This window comes from Schistocerca cancellata, chromosome 4 (assembly GCF_023864275.1).
Source record: "Schistocerca cancellata isolate TAMUIC-IGC-003103 chromosome 4, iqSchCanc2.1, whole genome shotgun sequence".
NCBI classification, from domain to species: Eukaryota; Metazoa; Arthropoda; class Insecta; order Orthoptera; family Acrididae; genus Schistocerca; species Schistocerca cancellata.
Genome location: NC_064629.1, coordinates 368,584,073 through 368,606,833, shown reverse-complemented (window position 1 = coordinate 368,606,833; position 22,761 = coordinate 368,584,073). Strand labels below are relative to the sequence as shown.

The 22,761-nt window shown below is 40.2% G+C and overlaps 1 protein-coding gene across 2 annotated transcripts in view; it reads left to right on the top strand.

Annotated features, from left to right (window-relative positions):
• LOC126185208 (membrane-associated guanylate kinase, WW and PDZ domain-containing protein 1) overlaps window positions 1–22,761 on the top strand; it is a 392,577-nt gene that overhangs the window by 281,822 nt on the left and 87,994 nt on the right. For both annotated transcript variants that reach the window (XM_049928090.1, XM_049928091.1), the window contains exon 5: window positions 548–759. In XM_049928090.1, coding sequence (XP_049784047.1) covers window positions 548–759 — 212 coding nt within the window. The remainder of the gene's footprint in view (window positions 1–547; window positions 760–22,761) is intronic.

Here is a 22,761-nt window from a genome sequence, read left to right as displayed (position 1 = left end):
GCATAGTACCTGCTTGGACATCAACTCCATCCCGGTTCCAGTATCCAGGATATCAAGGACAAGCTACAACAGTTGTGGCCAGAGGTGGTGCAACATCTTATTGATAAGTGGGCTCATACTGCCAGTTCTTTGTAAATCTGACTGGATTTTTTAATCACTGGAATAATGTCACATACCCTCTCAACCCATGAAGTTTCATTTTGTTTCCTGTTCCCTTTCTGGGTGCTTCACCTTTTTTGTGAGGCAGTGCATATCAACTCAGGTTTGTAGTTCTAGAATACATTTAAAAATATTTTTATTGTGTTTTGCACTCCTAGTTTTCTTGCATTTCATGAATTGGTTAATGATTAAGCTAGGTATAAGGAAGGCCATAATTAAGCTTTTAGGGTAATGTTTGTCGCCATTAATAACATAAACGGTTGTCTGTCAACAACATTTGTCTCTGGCATGTCTAAAATTATTCCGCATATTCATAAAAAAGGCCTTTAAAATAATTTATAGAATCAGTAAGAGTGACTCACTGCATGAAATTTTTTATTGTTTCTAGCCATAACTCTGGTACTTCACATTGGCTAGATCCTCGCCTGTCTAAATTTCAAAAGAAATCACTTGAAGAATGCCTCGATGATGAGCTGCCATATGGGTGGGAGAAAATTGATGATCCCCATTATGGTACCTACTACATAGATCACGTGAATAGGAGAACACAGTATGAGAATCCAGTCATACAGGCAAAAAGGGCAGCTCAAGACAGTGGAGGTAAGTGAAATAAAGAGTTCTGTTCAACATACAGACTCCAGCTCTACAGATAATTCTCCTATTTATTAAGAGTGTTTCAGTGGTGGGAAATGAACACATCTAAAGATGTGTTTCGGGTGTTGAGCTGAGTTGTGGTCCCCACTTTTTTGCATGCCATTTTGGTGACTGATCTGGTTGTCTCCCTCAGGTATTGTGAGCTGGTTATTATGAATGCTCACTATTTGGATGCCAACCAGGCTATTACGTATTGTTTTTGTCATGCTACTATTTACAGACGACTTTGGCTCCTTGTGTTCCATATGTCCCTCGATGCACATCTGTTGCTCATTTGAACTCTCTCCATCTTACTATTACATTTATTATGTAACATGAAAAAGAGGGCAAACAACGTTTCTGTGATGTGTTAGTTAGTGGATGAGTGGTTGACTCCTTGGGTCACAGTGCATATAGGAAACCTACACACACTGACCTCCATTTCCACGCCACGAGCCATTGTCGTCTGTCTCAAAGAAATTCCATACTAAAGTGTCTGATTTATAAACCTTAGATGCTGTCGGACAAAGAGAAACTTGTTGAAGAATTAAAACACTTGCGAATACTGTTCTCAAGGAACAGGTACTCTGGTCGAAAAATTAAGCCAGCATTGCAGTCAAAATAAATGACACCTGAGGAAGAGGTTGAGACTGAGGAAGAAAAAGAAAAGCCCAGAATCTCTTATCTGTCTTATGCTGGCCCAGTCTCTGGGAAGATTGGTAGACTCTTCCAGAAAGATGGCATCCAGTATATTTCACTAGCATCAACAAAGCCCGCCCGGTTAGCCATGCGGTCTAACACACTGCTTTCCAGGCGGGAAGATATGCCGGTCCCTGGCACAAATCCACCCGATAGATTAATGTCGAGGTCCGGTATGCCGGCCAGTCTGGGCGGTTTTCTATCTGCCTCGGTGAATGCAGGCTGGTTCCCCTTAGTCCGCCCCAGTTACATTATGTCGGCGATGGCTGTGCAAACACTTTCTCCACATATGCATACACCATAATTACTCTACCACGCCAACATTGGGGTTACACTCGTCTGGTGTGAGACGTTCTTGGGGGAGGGGGGTCCACTGGAGGCTGAACCACACAATAACCCTGGTTTCGGTATTGGGTGGTGGTGGTGGGGTGAGGGGACTGTTGTAGCCTGTTGTGGGGTTGTGAACCACTGAGGGTTACAGTGGGGATGAAGCCTCTCCATCATTTCTAGGTTCCCAGTTCCTTACAATACCGTCAACAAAGGTAAAATGTCTTCCTTGTAATGTTAAAGGTGATGTAAGTGTCCGAAAGCTGGGTGTGTACCGCACCCTGTGCGAATGTGGTGTGTCTTATGTGAGGAAAACTATTAGAAAAGTTGAGGGAATTGCAAGGAACATCAGCAACACACGACTTAAATAATCAGGCAAATCACTGGTGCGAAGCACTGCCTTAAGTTAATGATGAAATATGAGGAGGCCAGTATTGTGGCGCAACTGCCGAATCTCTAGGACAGTGTAATTAAGTAGTTTGTCAAAATAAAGGTGATGGTAAAACTAATAAGCCAGTATGATGCTTTCAGTTTAAACAAGGTTTCAGATCTGGCATTCAGTTTACTAAGGTCTTTCTAGCCATCTCATCAGGGCTAGAGATTGCTGAGAGAATGTCCATTCACAGAGTAACAGCATGGGCTCCAAAAAACAAATCAGCATCGAAGGACATTGCAGTCATAAGGAGTCAAACTCTGCTACACATCACCAATATTCACAGTCTGGATGGTATCAGGTGGCAACTGTGCATAATAATGCATCACCTGAAGAGGACAATTGGGTTGATTATTGAAATACTGTGCTGAAAAATGGAATCAACAAACTGACTGAACAAGCAAAAACACACCATTGGACAATAGAACCTGAGAAATGACATCATATCACTTGACTCTATGGTGAGGAGATATTCAGCAACATATGAAAGTGGGATAGTGCACTGATCTTCCAAACGAGATGTCAAGATGATAAGTTGTTCATACATCTGCCAAAACAAACATGATATTAACACACCAGTAGCTAATAGCATTATGCATCAAGCCTGGCACTGGTACAATAGAGAGTTGATTCCCACTGGAAGCAGCAGAAGAGGCCTGCTGTTGAACCTGTGGGAAGCTTACCAAAGTGCCAGTGCTTAGATCCAACAGTGCCAGGGAATCAGTGATAATAAGGCCGTTGCAGCATCCCTGAATATGGAAGTAAATAGGAATATAAAAAAAAAAAAGGAGGAAGGTTTATCTGTTTAGCAAGAGTAATAGAAGGCAGATTGCAGACTACCTAACAGATCAAAACGAAAATTTCTGTTCCGACACTGACAATGTTGAGTGTTTATGGAAAAAGTTTAAGGCAATTATAAAATGCGTTTTAGACAGGTACGTGCCGAGTAAAACTGTGAGGGATGGGAAAACCCACCGTGGTTCAACAACAAAGTTAGGAAACTACTGCAGAAGCAAAGAGGGCTTCACTGCAAGTTTAAACACAGCCAAAATCTCTCAGGCAAACAAAAGCTAAACGATGTCAAAGTTAGCGTAAGGAGGGCTATGCGAGAAGCGTTCAGTGAATACAAAAGTAAGATTCTATGTACCGACTTGACAGAAAATCCTAGGAAGTTCTTGTCTTACGTTAAATCAGTAAGTGGCTCAAAACAGCATATCCAGACACTCTGGGATGATGATGGCATTGAAACAGAGGATGACACGCGTAAAGCTGAAATACTAAACACCTTTTTCCAAAGCTGTTTCACAGAGGAAGACCACACTGCAGTTCCTTCTCTAAATCCTTGCACAAACGAAAAAATGGCTGACATCAAAATAAGTGTCCAAGGAATAGAAAAGCAACTGGAATCACTCAACAGAGGAAAGTCTACTGGACCTGACGGGATACCCATTTGATTCTACACAGAGTACGCGAAAGAGCTTGCCCCCCTTCTAATAGCCGTGTACCGCAAGTCTCTAGAGGAACGGAAGGTTCCAAATGATTGGAAAAGAGCACAGGTAGTCCTAGTCTTCAAGAAGGGTCGTCGAGCAGATGCGCAAAACTATAGACCTATATCTCTGACATCGATCTGTTGTAGAATTTTAGAACGTGTTTTTTGCTCGCGTATCATGTCATTTCTGGAAACCCAGAATCTACTCTGTATGAATCAACATGGATTCCGGAAACAGCGATCATGTGAGACCCAACTCGCTTTATTTGTTCATGAGACCCAGAAAATATTAGATACAGGCTCCCAGGTAGATGCTATTTTCCTTGACTTCCTGAAGGCATTCGATACAGTTCCGCACTGTCGCCTGATAAACAAAGTAAGAGCCTGCAGAATATGATACCAGCTGTGTGGCTGGATTGAAGAGTTTTTAGCAAACAGAACACAGCATGTTGTTCTCTATGGAGAGACATTTAAAGACGTTAAAGTAACCTCTGGCGTGCCACAGGGGAGTGTTATGGGACTACTGCTTTTCACAATATATATAAATGACCTAGTAGATAGTGTCGGAAGTTCCATGAGGCTTTTCGCGGATGATGATGTAGTATACAGAGAAGTTGCAGCATTAGAAAATTGCAGTGAAATGCAGGAAGATCTGCAGCGGATAGGAACTTGGTGCAGGGAGTGGCAACTGACCCTTAACATAGACAAATGTAATGTATTGCGAATACATAGAAAGAAGGATCCTTTATTGTATGATTATATGATAGCGGAACAAACACTGGTAGCAGTTACTTCTATAAAATATCTGGGAGTATGCGTGTGGAACGATTTGAAGTGGAATGATCATATAAAATTAATTGTTGGTAAGGCGGGTGCCAGGTTGAGATTCATTGGGAGAGTCCTTAGAAAATGTAGTCCATCAACAAAGGAGGTGGCTTACAAACACTCGTTCGACCTATACTTGAGTATTGCTCATCAGTGTGGGATCTATACCAGGTTGGGAGAAGATCCAAAGAAGAGTGGCACGTTTCGTTGCAGGGTTATTTGGTAAGTGTGATAGCATTACGGAGATGTTTAGCAAACTCCAGTGGCAGACTCTGCAAGAGAGGTGCTCTGCATCGCAGTGTAGCTTGCTGTCCAGGTTTTGAGAGGGTTCATTTCTGGGTGAGGTATCGAATATATTGCTTTCCCCTACTTATACCTCCTGGGGAGATCACGAATGTAAAATTAGAGATATTCGAGCGCGCACGGATGCATTCCGGGAGTTGTTCTTCCTGTGAACCATACGCGACTGGAACAGGAAAGGGAGGTAATGATAGTGGCACGCAAAGTGCCCTCCGCCACACACCATTGGGTGGCTTGAGGAGTATAAATGTAAATGTAGATGTAGATGCCAGGAAAAAATGAGTAGCATTTGAAAATCTGCTGGAAGAAAGTGAACATAATTTTGTTAGCTGACAAGAACAACGCTGATGTTGATGTTGCACATGGACTACAACAAAAAGATTTTCAGTCCTCTGAATGAAATTACCTACATCAGGCTTGTCATGTAACATCATTAAGGGTGTTAGAACATGAGCGGCTATTCCACCACAACCATACAGGCTTCCTAAGATGCACAAGGAAGGCATTCTTTAAGACTTATAGTTAGTAATATTGGTGCATTAACATACTAGGTAGCATAACACCCCACACACACTGTCAGCAAATATGCTGGGAAGTTTGAGCACGACATTCGCAACTCTGCCCACTTTGTACATCACCTCAGTCATTTGTGGCTGTGGTAAACGTATATAATGGAGAACTTTGATCTGCTCTCCTTCCGTAGGAGAGTTCCACATTCTGAATCCTTGGAAAAAATTGAGGGAAATGTCAATGAGTGTAGCACAGAACTCTTCAGGCACATTATCACAGTGCCAGGAGTTGAAATTGGCTATAAATAGTGGCACAACACCAACAATGCTTCACGGTCTGGTTGAAGTTCAGGCAGCTAGTAGGTGTAATAACATTGTTTGCAGTATATGTAGAAGGTGGCTGGGTCAGTCATCGAAATATCATGCAGTGAAATGGAGCCAACTACATGGCTGAGCATCAGAAAACATGCCGTTATTCATTGTAGACATGCTAAAGTTAATATAATCTGTCATGTTTCTGGCCAACAGCGGCATACATGTTCACACCTGGACTGTTATGTTGCACGAGTGGTCCTTCTGATCACATGGTAATTGCAGCAGACATTAAATTTGATGTTACAAGGGTGTGTCGAAAAGTAACGCTACAGAATTTTGTTCATGAAAACTCTTCAAGCTTTTTAACTAAAACAAAGGTTATTAAGATTATATATCTTTATTCTTCATGTCTACATATTTATTTCTCAACACAGTCTCCCTGGTGATGAACACATTTCTCCCAACAAGAGACTAGTTTGTTGTTACCGTCATTGTAGAATGTTTGACTTCGTTGACAGAGAAACCACCATACCTCTGCTTGCACCGCTTCATCATTATCAAAGTGAAGTTCTCGAAGGTGTTGTTTAAGTTTAAGAAATAGATGAAAATCAGATGGGGCCAAATCATGACTGTATGGAGGGTGATTGTTGACAGTGAATCCAAGGTGACAGATTGTTGCTGATGTCACAACGTTCACGTATGATCTGGCATTATGCTGAAGGAGAAGGTGCTCCATCTGTGGATGAATTCTTCGAATTTGAAACTCGATTACAGCACACTGTTTCCCATCACCGTGTGTTATGCACTGCAATTGGAGCCCTGTAGCAGCAGAGGGCTGCAAATAGGTAGACATGAAGAATAAATATGTGGAATGTTAGTAAATTTTTTTATTTAAAAAGTTTTAAGAGTCTTCACATAAAAAATTCGAGGGCATTACTTTTCAGCACACCCTTGTACATCCATAGTGTCAACAGGAACATTGGGAATCATTTCCTGGAAACTTAGGAGTGAGCATTGGTGCTCTTTGCCATGCTTTCTCTCGCACCTCAACTAGTTTAATAAAAATTGAGGCTTGGGTTTGCTGCTATCAAGTTGCAGAAAAGTAGACAAGCAATCTTGCTGTCAGTGATTATACTGCATTGTACACTTTTGTTTTTTTTTTTTTTATACACTAGATGCTTTGTCTGCTGGGGTCGTGGCCAATCTTCCTGCTAAGTCTGAACAAGTACAGAGTTTGGAGATGTTGGTCATTGGGAAGTCCAGTGTTGAGTGGGTGATGGAGTACCTCAGGAAAATAGTTGGTGGGTCAGGATGAAAGGCTACCTCAGTTTGTTTGCTGGGAAGTCTTGTGTTAGATGTTGACAAGGTCCTGCTGGTGGTCAACCTCGGATGAAGTTTTTTTTAACATTCACTATGGAGTGGACAATCTTACAGCCCTTTAAATGGGTCTAGTGTACACTATTTACAGAAAGTGTCTGGCTGCTCAAGTAGCAGATTAGGTGTGTTTTGTCCATTGGGGAAAGTGGGGGGGGGGGGGGGGTAACTGGAGAGTGATGGCTTGATGATGAACTAGGTGTTGTTATCAGACAAGGGAGTAGGTCATCCATATTGTAAACAGTGAACATCCATCCTTCCATATCAGAAAATGTTAATGTAGTATTAGTTAACTGCAGCAATGTGGATGATAAGGTCCCTGAAAATAGTATCACAAGGATAGGTTGGATGCCATTGTGGCGGAGTGTTTATTGCCATAAAGAATTTGATCATATGTAGTCAGATTATTAGATTCTGAGTTTGAAATAAACTGTGTATAGGTTAGTGGCAATAGTGGGTTAAGTATGCTAATCAGATGCTTTGTGGACTACCTACTTTACAGTGATAGAACATGTCAGAGAAAACTGGAAGAACATGGCTAAAGTTACTGATAATGCTACAGTTATAGGGGAGATTTCAAGTTGCTAGTTGGAGAACTGCTTTTGGATGAGCAATGTCTTAGACATCATAGTAACTAACATACTTCAAGTATTCATTTCATTGACCATGGAGGAGGGCATTGGTGACCATAAATCTATTATATGATGAATGACTACAGATGTAACAAGAAACGTGTAAGTATGACAATATTTTTGTGTAGCTAGTGACGAGAAACACATTGTAATTTATCTTAGCAGTTGAACATCAAACATTGATCTTGATTGATGAATATTTGAAGTATCACAGGATAAAATTGAAAAGTATAGTACAGTACACTTTTTCATACATTTATTAGCAAGGTTGTTAGTGATAGAAAGACACATAGTGTCAGAAAATTTTTATGTAAGCAGAGTGATTTGTTGCATATTTAAAACAAGCCACAATTATCGATAGTCAAAAGCGAGAGGCACCAGGATGGATGTAAGAAGAGCAATCCAAGAAGCATTCAGTAAATTAGAGTTCATAATTTTATTCACTGGTGTGACAAGGAAAAACAGTCCGTAGGAGTTTTGGCCATACATAAAGTCAGTTCTTTGTAAATTATGTGAAAGAACTTGACACCCTTCTAGCAGCAATTTGTAGTAGAGTACTGAAGCAGCAAAGCATTTAAAGTTATTAGAAAAAGGAACAGGTCATTCTTATTGCCAAGAATGGTCATAGGAAAGATGTAGATAATTTTTGTAGAGTTATGGAATATTTTTGATGTTCACATGTTATGACCTTCTCTGGAGAATGAAATTTCCCTCTGTAGAAATCAACATGGGTTCTGCAAACAGTGATATTATCAAACTGTGCTTGCTCTGTTCATCCTTGAGATGCAGAGAGCAATAGATAATAGCACCCTGGTTGATATCATGCTCATTGACTTTTCAAAAAAAAAAAAAAAAAAAAAAAAAAAAGGAGCTTATAGATAATGGACTAACTTTAAGGAGCTTATAGAATAATGGACTAACTTTAAAACTGCATTATGACTTCCTAGCCAGTGGAATTCAGCATGTTCTTAACACTAATACTTGAAGTGTCCCAAGGGGGTGTTATAGAGCTGTTATTGCTTACAATATTTAAACAACTAGGTGGGTACTGTTGGAATCCCTGTGAGACCATCGGCAGATGATGCTGTTGTAAACAGAAAGTGACAACATTAGAAGGTTGTTGCAAAATGTGAGAAGACTTGCGAAGGATTGACATTTGGTCCCTGGGCTGGCAGTGAACCTACAACATAAATAAATGTGTTATATTCTGGATAAATAAGCAAAATAAGTATTACTCTTCCATTATACTATGGCCACCAAAGCACTAGAAACGGTAATAACCCTAAAGTATTTGGGAGTAACCACCTGGAGTGACCCAAGGAGTAATCACCGAATAAAACTAGTGGTAAGAAAAGTTGATGCAAGGTTGAGATTCATTGCAAAAATCTGAAGGGTGTCTTGTCATCTCCCTTGCCAACATGGTCAACAGACCAGTCTCCCCATTTAACATGTTTTGGACATGATGGGGTGGCATCTGGTCTCTGCCAGCATCACTAATAATATCCATTAACAAATTTTAAAATAGATGGAAGTAACATAGAACTGTTCCCCCTCCTAACAACATCCAATACCCCTCTGATTGTGTTAAAACATGGTTCAATACTACATTGCAGCCAAAGGAAGCTATACAGAATATTGAAATGATTGAACGTTACAATCTGTTCATAGGTGCATGAAGCTGTAATTTATGACACACCTAATGTTGATGTGGCTTCAGACACTAAACCAACCACATGAGAGACAGCACCTGCATTGCATGGGACATGACAGTGAACGTGATTTGCGACTGTACTGTTCTCCAGCATTAGTTATTGTCTGTATCTGGCTTGCAAATCATGTAGTTTGTTTACAAAAATGGATGGGTGCAAAATCCCTGTGTTAACCCTATTAAAATGCACATTTCCTGTCTTGTCCATAAGCTACTTGTGTTGTTCTGACTGTAGTATACACAAATCCAAACTTCAATACCCATGAACATGTTATAAGGCAAAAAGGAAAGTTGTATGTCGAGTCAGTAAACATCAACTTACGAAAGTTCCATTGCAAGTAATGCCATAAAATTTAAAATCCTCTTCCACATAAGCAGAAATTATTTTTATCATTCTTGCTTTTTAATAAAACCCGATGATCATTCTTACTTGATAACTGATTCTGTTCAGTAGCAAAATTTATAGAAGCTGCAAAATGGAAAGGCCTGAAACAACAAAGTGCAAAATATCCTGCTGCAAAGAGTAGATAAAGCAAAAACAAACAAAACATCATTTATTCACTGCAGCATTAACATTTTTGGATGAAAAAATAAATGCTGAATTGCAAGTGAATCGGGCAGTGATGAGAAATCAATCTCGTAATTTGTTGCTCCATGTTCCTTGGCATGTTCACAGAAGTGAATGACCTCCTGAGAGTGAGGTCACATATATTTATGTAACATTGAATATTATATAGAACACACTTATATTAAATTAATAAGAAAGTTCCAGAACCTTTTAGGAAATCTGAAGGTAAATAAAAAAAAGTGTTGGACATAGCAAGCCACTACACATAACTTTGTAACTCCATGGCTTTATCCATTTCACTATGCTTGAACTTCAGGAACACACAACCACATCTTTTATGTTATGATCTTTTGGAGGCTTTAATGTTATTAACTGACATTTAATTATAATAAATCATGCCAAGAACAATGCAGTTTTGTGCCAAGAACAATGCAGTTTTGATGATTCTTCAATGCATCATTTCCTTGAAACAGTATGCCTTCATAACACACAACTTATGATACAAGAATCACCAAATAAGAAAATTCTTTAACGACCAGTACAATGTTTCCCCATCATTTTATTCAATAAATCATACTGAGATATTGTACGGGGGGCCAAAGTCACACAAGGGATGATCGCTGTGGTTAATGGGACCAGGCAGACAGGTTTTTTAGGTTAAAGGCAAAGTCCAGACAGACAACAATCTAGAAGAATAGAATAAAAGAAGCTTCATGTACAGTAAATAGGGATAAAGCTGAGGATGGTATCAACTTAAAATTGTTGGATGTGAGCTCCGCCAGTTATGCAAAACAACGTTTTTCTCAGTACCCAAACATGTTCTGGCAGCACTATCAGTGATTGCAGACCGAGCGCCGCCACACGGCAGGTCTAGGGAGACTTCCTAGCACTCGCCCCAGTTGGACAAGCGACTTTGCTAGCGATGGTTCACTGACAAAATACGCTCTCATTTGCTGAGACGATAGTTAGCATAGCCTTCAGCTACGTCATTTGCTACGACCTAGCAAGGCGCCATTACCAGTTACTATTAATACTGAGTCATGTACAGTCAAGAGCGACGCTCATCATTAATGGATTAAAGTTAAGTATTCCACCCGCTACGTCCGTTTTTCTAGTCTAATTTCCGTGTCCTGTTCCAGACCTCACGCCAGCCTGCGTGAGCTAAAACGCGTGCGTTTCGGCTTCCTCTAATAATACGGTGTTGGCTCTCCTGCCAACCCACAACAGAAGTTTTATTACCAATCTAGATATTATAATCGAACCTAATCTGGAATCACTGGTCCATTCTATTATCGGTGCTGACAACTACTAAAATAGCTAACTGGTCTCGTATCATCAACCTATCAATGATTATCCTGTAGGGAGACCGAAGAGAATTCGTAATCACACTGAAGGGCACAAACCTTCCATGTGTCGCCACGCTGAAGCACACCACGAAGTACTACACGAAATGCCGCTACTACATAAATTAATGCAAAATCGCGACCACACAGAGCTGGGAGGCTACCCACAGAGATGCTCAAGTACATAATTTTCAGGTGCGCTCGTGAGACGAGCCAGAGAGGGGAAGTTGGTTCGGGAACTGTATCTACTATGATATACTGCATTTCACATCTTACCACCTTGCAAACGGAGCGTCTCCATACTGCGTCCTCTCCTTGCACGTCCGGGCTACCGACCGCCTACCCCAGCCATTGTTCGATCTGCCACGTTCCTATTGGCTGAGGGCCAACCTCCGACCTTTACACTCCTCAGAATCGATCTTGACGAAGTGTCTCAAGCAATCCCAGTGTTTAGCTTTCCTAGTTTTACAGAGAGAGCAAGGAAGTGTGACATATAGAAAAAGTAATCGAAATAAAAAACTTAGTAGTCTTCTACAGGTCCATTAGTTGGGCTATTCACGAAGCCTACTCACAGTACCGCTTTTCGAGAAATCGATGTTCAGAGTTTCCAGAGCCTACTGAATATGACACGAAACTGCGAGTGATCGACCAGCAGTTTTAGCACTTTCTTCTAATATACGCAAAATTCTTGTCTTTCACTGTTCAGCCCCACTGATGTGCCTACCTGACAAAAGCTTGACCATTTTATGCAGCGTGGACAGCTAAGAGACGTGTAGGTAGAGTGTCAGTGAGGTTCTGGAAGGTACCGACAGGGATCTGGAGCCAACTCGACCCCAGTGCCATGGCCACAGGCGCTAGGTTTATCGGTAGAAGACCATGGAGTGTACAGCCTGATCGAGATGATTCTATAGATTCTAAATTGGGCATAAATCCCGGCAGTTCGGTGGCCAGAGGAGTACTCCAAATTCATCCTGGTGCTCTTCGAACCACGCACGTATGCTGAGAGTTCTGTGACACACTGTATTGTCCTGCTGGTAGATGCCATTGTGTCGAGGAGAAACAAAATAGATATAAATGAATACTTACGTTGATCCAGTGTGCCTTCCAGAACGACGAGATCACTCAGAGAATGCCACGGAAACATTCCCCTCCGCCATGGACCCTTCCGACGATTGTTGCAGGGTGTTTCCACGAGGCGTTACATCCCGTACACACTAATGGCCATCGGCCCGATGGTGAATAAAACGTGGTTCATCTGAAAAGGACATCCTTCGCCAACCACTACACATTTGCGCCAGGCGTACAGATTCCAGACTTCGTCGTCGATGAACAGCAGTGAGCAGGGATACGTGAACCAAGCGCCCACTGCAGAGGGCCATAAGCAGCAACATTCACTGAACGGCCGTTGAGGAGACAATTTCGGTAGCCTCATCGTTCATCTGGGCGGTCAGATGCTCAACAGTTGCACGGACATTCGCCCATACCCATCTCCGCAGCCGTTGTTCATCCCTGTTATCTACGACCAGTGGGGCACCACAGTTGCCTTGACAACGGTTTTGAATAGCGCCATTTTTCCATGCACGGTATACTTTAACCACGTCGGCACGCAAGTAGTTTACAAGCTTACCCTTTTCGGAAACGCTTCCACCCTTTGACCGAAAGCCAATGATCATGCCATTTTGGACGTCAGATAAACCGTTCCGCTTCCGCGTTACGAGTACTAATGCACTATTTTCCCCGTCCTCCTGACACGCTTTATATGCTTTTCTCTGCCAGTGTACCTGCGGCCTGTGAGTGGTTATTGTATGTTGACGTCGAACATAGGTGGTAGTCAGATTAACGTGACTGAACCGTGTAGGATGGCGTACATTTTGTGGCAGCTCTGTCAGTTCTTCCCTTCTGTTCAATTTCTGTAATTTATATCTAAAATCTGTTCAGATAATATACCAACATAACACACAGAAATTTTTCTGCAAGAAGGAAATAAAATCGACATATATATTTTTTAAAGTATATTCCTTTGGGTACAGACAGACAGACAGACAGACAACAATCTAGAAGAATAGAATAAAAGAAGCTTCATGTACAGTAAATAGGGATAAAGCTGAGGATGGTATCAACTTAAAATTGTTGGATGTGAGCTCCGCCAGTTATGCAAAACAACGTTTTTCTCAGTACCCAAACATGTTCTGGCAGCACTGTGCAATCATCAGTGAGTTTTTGTTTTTATTTATTCTGCAATGTGAACATGTTTGGGTACTGAGAAAAACAGTGTTTTGCATAACTGGCGGACCTCACATCCAACAATTTTAACTGCAAACACAGCCAATACAAGGAGCTGCAAATAAAAATGATGGATAAGTATCAACTTACTTTATCAAAATATCAGGGGAATAAAAAATAGAGTAGATAAGCTGTTAGTGTGTTTAGATGATCTCAAAAATAAGGATGAGATCAATATACTTTGTCTGTCTGAACACCATGTAACTGTGGGAATGGAAAGTGTCGGTATAAATGGGTATAATTTAGCATCTTACACTTGCAGATCCAGCATGGATAAAGGTGGAGTTCCCATTTATGCAAAACAAGGGTATAAATACAAAACTATAGAAGCAAGCAAACTTTGTGTCAATTAGCACTTTGAATTTTGTGCATGTGAACTACATCTAGATAATGTAGTGTTGACATTAGCAACAGTGTACAGGTCCTCATTAGGAGATTGGGAGATATTCATAAAAAAGTTTGACTCCCTGTTAAGCTGTCTGTCAGACAAAAAGAAGTTATTAACCTGTGATGATTTGAGTGTAAACTTCCTAAGCAATTCTGATAGGAAAAGTGAACTAGAAGTGTTATTAATGACATATAACTTAGAATCAGTGATCAATTTCCCTACACGTATAGCTCAAGACTGTAGTACTCTAATAGATAATGTATTTGTACAGCAAGAGGATGTAAAACTAACACATGCTTTCCCTGTGATAAATGGATTATCAGACCATGATGCACAATTGATTAACTTACAAAACTTTGCATGGTGTACAGTTCAGAAACCATTAAGTAAAAGTGTAAGGTTGCTCAACCTGGTATCTACAGAGCACTTCAGAGAAAGTTTAAGAAATGTTAAGTGGGCAGATGTATATAATAAGCCAAATCCTAATGATAAATGCAACATATTTCTTAATAAATTTATAAAAATGTACTAAATGCAACACAAAACCGTTTTCAAAGAAACCTTGGGTTGCAACAAGTATTAAAGTTTCTTCAGAAATAAAAAGACAACTGTATGAGACAGCAAGAATTAGCAAAGACCAATTAGTAATTTAACACTATAAAAATTATTGTAACCTACTGAGAAAAGTTGTCACAAAATCAAGAAATATGTATGTTAGAGATGAAATTAACAACCCAGGCAATAAAATCAAATCAGTATGGAATGTTGATAGAAGGGAGACAGGAAAAGTAACCAATGGAGTAGGTAGTATTACTTTTAAAAAGAGAATGAGACCATCTTAACCAACAGTACACAAGTAGCTAATGTATTTAACAACAATTTCTCAAGTGTAGGTGAAAAAATTGATGAGAATAGTTCAAAAGAAAAAGCCAAGCAGTACATGGAAGAGTCGGTTTTGAGAAATTTTCACCTAACAGTCATTAAATTTTTGGAAAATAAATGTTCTATTGGGGTAGATGACATCTCTTACAAGATAATAAAACAGTGTGGAGCAGTTACAACTGATGTTGTGAGTCACATATGGAATGCATCACTAATTCAATATATATTCCCAGATATGTTAAAATATGCCACTGCCAAGCCTCTCGTTAAAATATGCCACTGTCAAGCCTCTCTGCAAAAAGGGGTGCCACAGATGCCAATAATTACCAGTCAGTATCCTTGCTTACAGCATTTTCAAAAATCATCGAGAAAGTAATGTACTCAAGAGTGGTTAGCCATCTCAACAGTAATCGGATACTTACTAAATCACAGTTAGGATTTCAAAACTGCTGTTCCACTGAGACAGCAAATCCAATTCCACTGCCCACATAATAGAGTCTTTAAATAGTGAAAAGTCACCAATAGGAATTTTCTGTGACTTATCCAAAGCATTTGATTGTGTGAACCATGACATTATATAACAGAAATTACATTTCTATGGTATAAATGGAACAGCAAATGAGTGGTTTAAGTCATATCTACAGAAAGGCAAGCAAAAAGTTCCTTTATGTGGTTTAAGGGATTTAAGGAAGTTTGCCACTTCATCTAACTGGGGTGAAATTACATTAGGTGCTCTACAGGGTTCGATCATGCGTCGCATTCGGTTCTTGATATACGTGAATGACTTCCCTTCTTATCTGAAATAAGAAGCTAAACTGACACTGTTTACTGATGATACAAGCATAATTATTAAGCCAATGAAAGAAACTCCAATAGAAAATGATACAAATAATGTCTTTGGAAAAGTTTTTAATTGGTTTTCTGAGAATGGGCTTTCTCTTAACTTAGAAAAGTCACAGTACATCCAATTTTCTGCTACAATGAGTGCAGGTCCTTCAGTAAATATAACATATCAACAGAAGTCAGTAGCCATGGTAGAGCATACTAAGTTTTTGGGTGTACATATAGATGAGAATCTTAACACGTAGACACGTTCAGAGTACCAGGAAGAAGGACTGGTGGAGCACATAAACACATTCAGAGCATACAGGGACAGGAACAAAGGCACACACGTTAACACGTCCAGAGCAGTTAAAGGGTTAATTGGAAAATTCATATTTTGGATCTCCTCAAGTGATTAGGTTCAGCAACTTTTCAAATCAGAATAATTGCCAATTTTGAGGACATAGAAATTAGTAAGTTAGCATTGTATTGTATTGAACTGGGGACCTTGAAATGATGGAGAGGCTTCGTCCCCACTGCAGCCCACAGTGGTACACATCCCTACAACAGGTTACAGCAGTCCACTCACCCCACCACCGCCCCACACTGAACCCAGGGTTATTGGTGTGTGGTTCAGCCCCCAGTGGAGCCCACACCCCCCAGGATTGTCTCACACCAGACGAGTGTAACCCCAATGTTTATACGGTAGCGTAATTATGAATGCGTATATGGAGAAAGTGTTTGCGTAGCGATCGCTGGTATAGTGTAACTGAGGTGGGATAAGGGGAACCAGCCCGCATTCGCCAAGGCAGATGCAAAACCACCTTAAAAACCATGCACAGACTGGCCGGCGCACCGGACTTTCACATTAATCTGCCGGGCGGATTTGTGCCGGGGACAGGCATGCCTTCCCGCCCGGAAAGCAGTGCGTTAGACCACACGGCTAACTGGGAGGGCAAGCTAGCATACTTTGCACTTTGCATACTTCCACTCTCTGATGTCATATGGAATAATATTTTGGGGTAACTCAACACTTAGGCAAAAAGTATTCACTGCTCAAAAGAAAATGTTTAGAATAATGTGTGGCGCTCATAGTTGCACATCTTTTAGGCATCTGTTTAAAGGGTTTGGAATTCTTACAACAGCATCACAGTACACTTACTATCCTCTACTTAACCTATCTTTTGAACAGAAAGGAATAAAATATGCTGTTGTAAAACTTTTTAATAAATTACCAGATGAAATAAAAAGTCTGACAGATGGAATAATAGTTTCAAAAATAAATTGAAAGGGGTAGGTAATAAAAATTTTAAGCTTAAGAAAGAAAAAAGGAACCTTGATTCATGCATGCATTTTGTATATGCATTTGACATATTCTGCATCATAACGGTTACCATGAGATTGATCAATGGAACACGTAACTAACTAACTAACAATAATGATGCATTTTGAAGAGTTCCTCAATGTGCTGGTGCCAGAAAATGCCATGTATTCATAGGACGTAAGTTATAACAGGAAACCCATCAAGTATGGGCTTCAGCTGGAAACAACAAAATCCAGTATGGTATGTCCCAAGCTGTTCATGATGTAGAGAGTGTTCTTGCCTCAAAGAAGCTAAGTGTAGGTCAGTATCAAAAGAGAGTAGGAAGAAGTGAGTCTTGCTGCTAGGTAGTAGCCATGGGAGGGATGTAGGGCCAGATGGTCCAGGACAAATTAGTAACAGGGTACCAGGTTAAGTGTTGCTGGCCTTGGGCAGGTGACAGAGGCTATAGGGAGTTTGTGCAAAGCTTTTGTCAAAGAGGATCAGGATATTGTAGTAGATGGAGCAAGGAACAGCCTGGCTAAGGGCAGTACCTAGGAGCAAGGAACAACCTGACTAAGGACAGTAATTACGGCACTTGGGTGACCTGGCGAGTTGAGCAGACTGCTGCTAACTGAAGTGATATCTTATATGAGTGCAATGCCTGTTGTTACAATTGGGAGATGGGGATATACTAGGCATGGCTGGCACCTGAATAGGAGAATGAATGATAGATTGGCTGAGCTTCTTGCAGAAAATGTACAGGTGGTTGCCATCACCCAAAGCAAGATCCTTGTGTTTATGTATGTCAGAGAGGAACCTTTTTTAGGCTAGAATCAGGGTTCAGGCACCCTGTTTTGAAAGAAATCAAATAACAGAAGAGCTCCGTGAAATGCCAAATAATTGACAGAAAATTGGAGTTTGCTTACTTCATCAAAATATTACAGGATTGAGTTATAAGGTAGAAGAGTTCCTTGTCTGTTTTGAAAATTTAGAGAGCTCTGAAAAGATAGACATCCTTTGCCTGTCTGAGCATCACATAACCATAGATAAGTTACATGTAAAAGATTACACTCTAACAACTTACTCATCCAGTACTAATACAGAAAAAGGAAGAGCTGTTACATATATTAAGACAATTCACTAGTTCAAAAATATTGAGACAAGCAGATTTTGTAGTGATCAGCACATAGTAATGTGTGATTTTGAATTAATACTGAAAAATAGTTCACTTTTAATTGTAACTATATATGGGTCCCTACTGGGAATTTTGAACTGTTTATGAATAATTTGGGTTTCGTTAATATGTTACTGTCAGACGGCAGCAAGCAGTTAATAATCTGTGGTGACACTGTTGTAGATTTTCTTAAGGATTCTGATAGGAAAAATCATCTGGGAGCAGTAGCTCCCTAACTGATACTGTTTCCTTTAGTGAAGCTTAGAGCAAGAAAATAACTGTTAACCCAGCAACAAATGATCTCTCTGATCATGATGCACACTTAGTTAGGATAAATAAGATAGAGCATTACAGTAGGTATACTCCTCAGTAGGTATCAATTAGAATAATATTAATGACTCCAGGACAAATGTTTTTAAGAATAGTCTTCAAGAAATGACCTGGGACGATATTTATAAAGAACAAATGCTAACATAAAATTTAATCTATTCCATGATAAATTAGTGCCATCATTTGAACGTAGCTGTCTGCAGAAGCTAAACAGACAGTAAATTAAACAGCCATGTAAAAAAACCAAAGATCACTAGAGGGATTAAAGTATCTCATGAAAGGAAAAAGCAAATGTACGTGTCGGCAAGAACAAGTAGACACCCTGCAGTAGTTGCACACTACAAAACTATTCAAAGTTGCTTAGAAAAGTTATTAAAAGCCAAGGAACATACCCATAATGTCAGAAAGCAGTAATTCCAACTACAGACTACAGCTGTATGGAATGTAGTGAAATGAGAGACTGGACAACCAGCTATGGAACAGGATAACATCAGTACTGAACTGAATGGGAGAGGTATAAGTGATGAGTCACTGGCAGTGAAGATATTTAATAATTGTTTCTGAAGTATGGTAGGAAGTATAGGGGCAAACAGTTCAAGAGGAAAATCACAGCAGTATGCCAAAAAAGCAGGTCTCATAACACTAAGACATATGAATGCATGGCACCTTCTGCTTCTGAAATTAAGAAAATTATATATACTCTAAAAAATAAAAACTCATCTGGTTTTGATGGTGTTTCCAATAGAGTACTAAAGATTTATTCTGATGCAATAAGTCCTGTCTGATCTCAAATATGTAATGTGTCGCTAACGCAAGGCATTTTTTCCAGAGAGACTGAAACATGCTGTAGTCAAACGCCTCTTAAGAATGGTGATAGTACAGATGACAATAATTATACCAATCTGTTTTGCTGCCGACATCATTTTGCAAAGCTTGTTAGAAGGTGATATATTCTAGAATAGTATCTCACTTAAGCAGCAATAATATTCTCAGCAAATCACGGTTTGGACTACAGAAGAACAGCTCCACTGAGAATGACATTACATGTTCACTCAACAAGTTTTACAACCATTAAATTATAAAATAGCACCAGTTGGTATTTCCCAGAACATGTCCAAAGGATTTGACTGTGTTAATCACAGTATTCTCCTAGATAAATTGATTTCTTGTGGGATTGGTATCTACACATACAATTGATACTCATTGTCGAGTGAAAGTTATAGGTTATGTGGCTCTACTGACAATCTCTGATATCTGCCTGTTGTACTAGCTGGGCCAAGCATTCCGAATGCAAAACACATTTTTGGACACATAGAGTTGTTTATACAAGGATGATTATTTCACACCATTTGGTTCATTTTTAAAAATGTTTTGTCTTCATTCCCATGGCTATCCTTATCTCAGCAACAGCACTTATTGCAAATACTGTCATTATTGAAAACTATAAATGTTGAAAGTTTTGCATGGGTCTCATGATGGATGTAACAAGGGCTACATGTAAGTTCGTGCATACTGAAAGACATATGTCAAGCTAAGAAAGGTTATGTTAAGCATTTTGTTGGGCTGTTCGACATAGGCTGGATAATTGGCATGTCTCTTATTCCTTGCAGATAAATACATTTAAAAACTCATTGTCTCAGGAAAATGAAGTTTTATTTCTGATTAAATGCACAATGTCTGTAAACATGTTTGGTTTATGACACAATCAATAAACATTAATCTTAAAAAAAATCACATACATATAATCAGTACTGCTACTAGTAAACCAATTTATACTAACTTTCTGTGCAACATGAGCATTAGAACCTGTAAATTGCTTAGTTCAGCATAGAGCTAAAAGTGGACAGCTTGCTGTAACCCTCTATGGTCCAAGTCACATCAGCTGATTGTTCTTGGTAATGTACACTACTGGCCATTAAAATTGCTACACCACGAAGATGACGTGCTACAGACGTGAAATTTAACTGACGGGAAGAAGATGCTGTGATATGCAAATGATTAGCTTTTCAGAGCATTCACACAAGGTTGGCGCCGGTGGCGACACCTACAACATGCTGACATGAGGAAAGTTTCCAACCAATTTCTCATACACAAACAGCAGTTGACCGGCGTTGCCTGGTGAAACATTGTTGTGATGCCTCGTGTAAGGAGAAATGCGTACCATCATGTTTCCGACTTTGATAAAGGTCGGATTGTAGCCTATTGTGATTGCGGTGTATCGTATCGCGACATTTCTGCTCGCGTTGGTCGAGATCCAATGAATGTTAGCAGAATATGGAATCGTTGGGTTCAGGAGAGTCATACGAAACGCCGTGCTGGATCCCAACAGCCTCATATCACTAGCAGTTGAGATGACAGGCATCTTATCCGCATGGCTGTAACGGATCGTGCAGCCACGTCTCGATCCCTGAGTCAACAGATGGGGACGTTTGCAAGACGACAACCATCTGCACGAACAGTTCGATGACGTTTGCTGAAGCATGGACTATCAGCTCGGAGACCATGACTGTAGTTACCAATCACGTTGCATCACAGACAGGAGTGCCTGCAATGGTGTACTCAATGACGAACCTGGGTGCACAAATGGCAAAACTCATTTTTTTCGGATGAATCCAGGTGTTGTTTACAGCATCATGATGGTCACATCCATGTTTGGCGACATCGCGGTGAACGCACATTGGAAGCGTGTATTCGTCATCGCCATACTGGTATATCACACGGCGTGATGGTATGGGGTGCCATTGGTTACACGTCTCGGTCACCTCTTGTTCGTATTGATGGCACTTTGAACAGTGGACGTTACATTTAAGATGTGTTATGACCTGTGGCTCTACCCTTCATTCGATCCCTGTGAAACCCTACATTTCAGGAGGATAATGCACGACCGCATGTTGCAAGTCCTGTACAGGCCTTTCTGGATATAGAAAATGTTTGACTGCTGTCCTGGCCAGCACATTCTCCAGATCTCTCACCAATTGAAAATGTCTGGTCAGTGGTGGCCGAGCAACTGGTGTGTCACAATATGCCAGTCACTACTCTTGATGAACTGTGGTATCGTGTTGAAGCTGCATGGGCAGCTGCACCTGTACACGCCATCCAAGCTGTGTTTGACTCAATGCCCAGGTGTATCAAGGCCGTTATTACGGCCAAAGGTGGTTGTTCTGGGTACTGATTTCTCAGGATCCATGCACCCAAATTGCGTGAAAATGTAATCACATGTCAGTTCTAGTATAATATATTTGTCCAATGAATACTCGTTTATCGTCTGCATTTCTTCTTGGTGTAGCAATTTTAATGGCCCGTAGTGTAGCTTCTTGTTCTCTTTGTAGACATCAACATTTTTTGTAGTCTGGAATTTCTCACCAGCTCTCAATCAAGTACAGGTACAAATAGTCCTTACATAAGGATGCAGTTGGTGTATTGTGTCACAACTGGTTCTCCACCAGACAAGAGTGAGTAGTGAATAAGGTGTTGGCCTCATATTGAGGAGTGGGGGGGGGGGGGGGGGGGGCTTAATTCTTTGATTGACTATACAGGTTTAGAACTTCTGTGTTTTCCCCAAGTCACTTCAGACAAATTCTGGGAATGTTCCTTCAGCAATGACATGATCAGTTTTGTTCCCCATTTTTGTCCACTCGAGGTAATGCTTAATCATTAATGACCCCAATGTCATAAAGACATTACACTGTATACTTCCACCTTGTTTCTTCAAGCACCCCAACTTTGACGCATCAGTGACTAATATATCAATTACTTAGTACATAGAGTAATAGTTTGATGCTACATGAAAGATGTTTCAAATGATGTTCTCTCACAAATGAATCACACAGGACTACAGCAACTATGAGTGAAGGGCCAGTCAGTCCAAATGTGTTCAGTGGAATACAACTGCCACGGGCATTCGATATGCATTTCTTGTTCATAATTATGTCTTAACATGTACTGTAGCTTGCTTTCCTCTGAAAGGTTTTAGCAGCTGTGCACAATTTTTTTTCTTCCTTTTCATAATTCATGACTTAACTTGTGTTGTATAAGAAAACAGGAAAAGTGTGTAGTTTCCTCCTCCCAGTCAGTAGTTTCTGAAGATATTCTTCGTCAAACACATCAACAGTCAGTCTCTAGGTAGTTTTTTGCATGTTCCATGCATCATAATTGCAGTATCTTGCTATGATGTGGAATGAGTCAGTTTTAAAGTACACTTTCTCACTGAAAAATATGACAGTATGCTGACCACTTACATGATTGACCTAGGCTACTTTTATAAC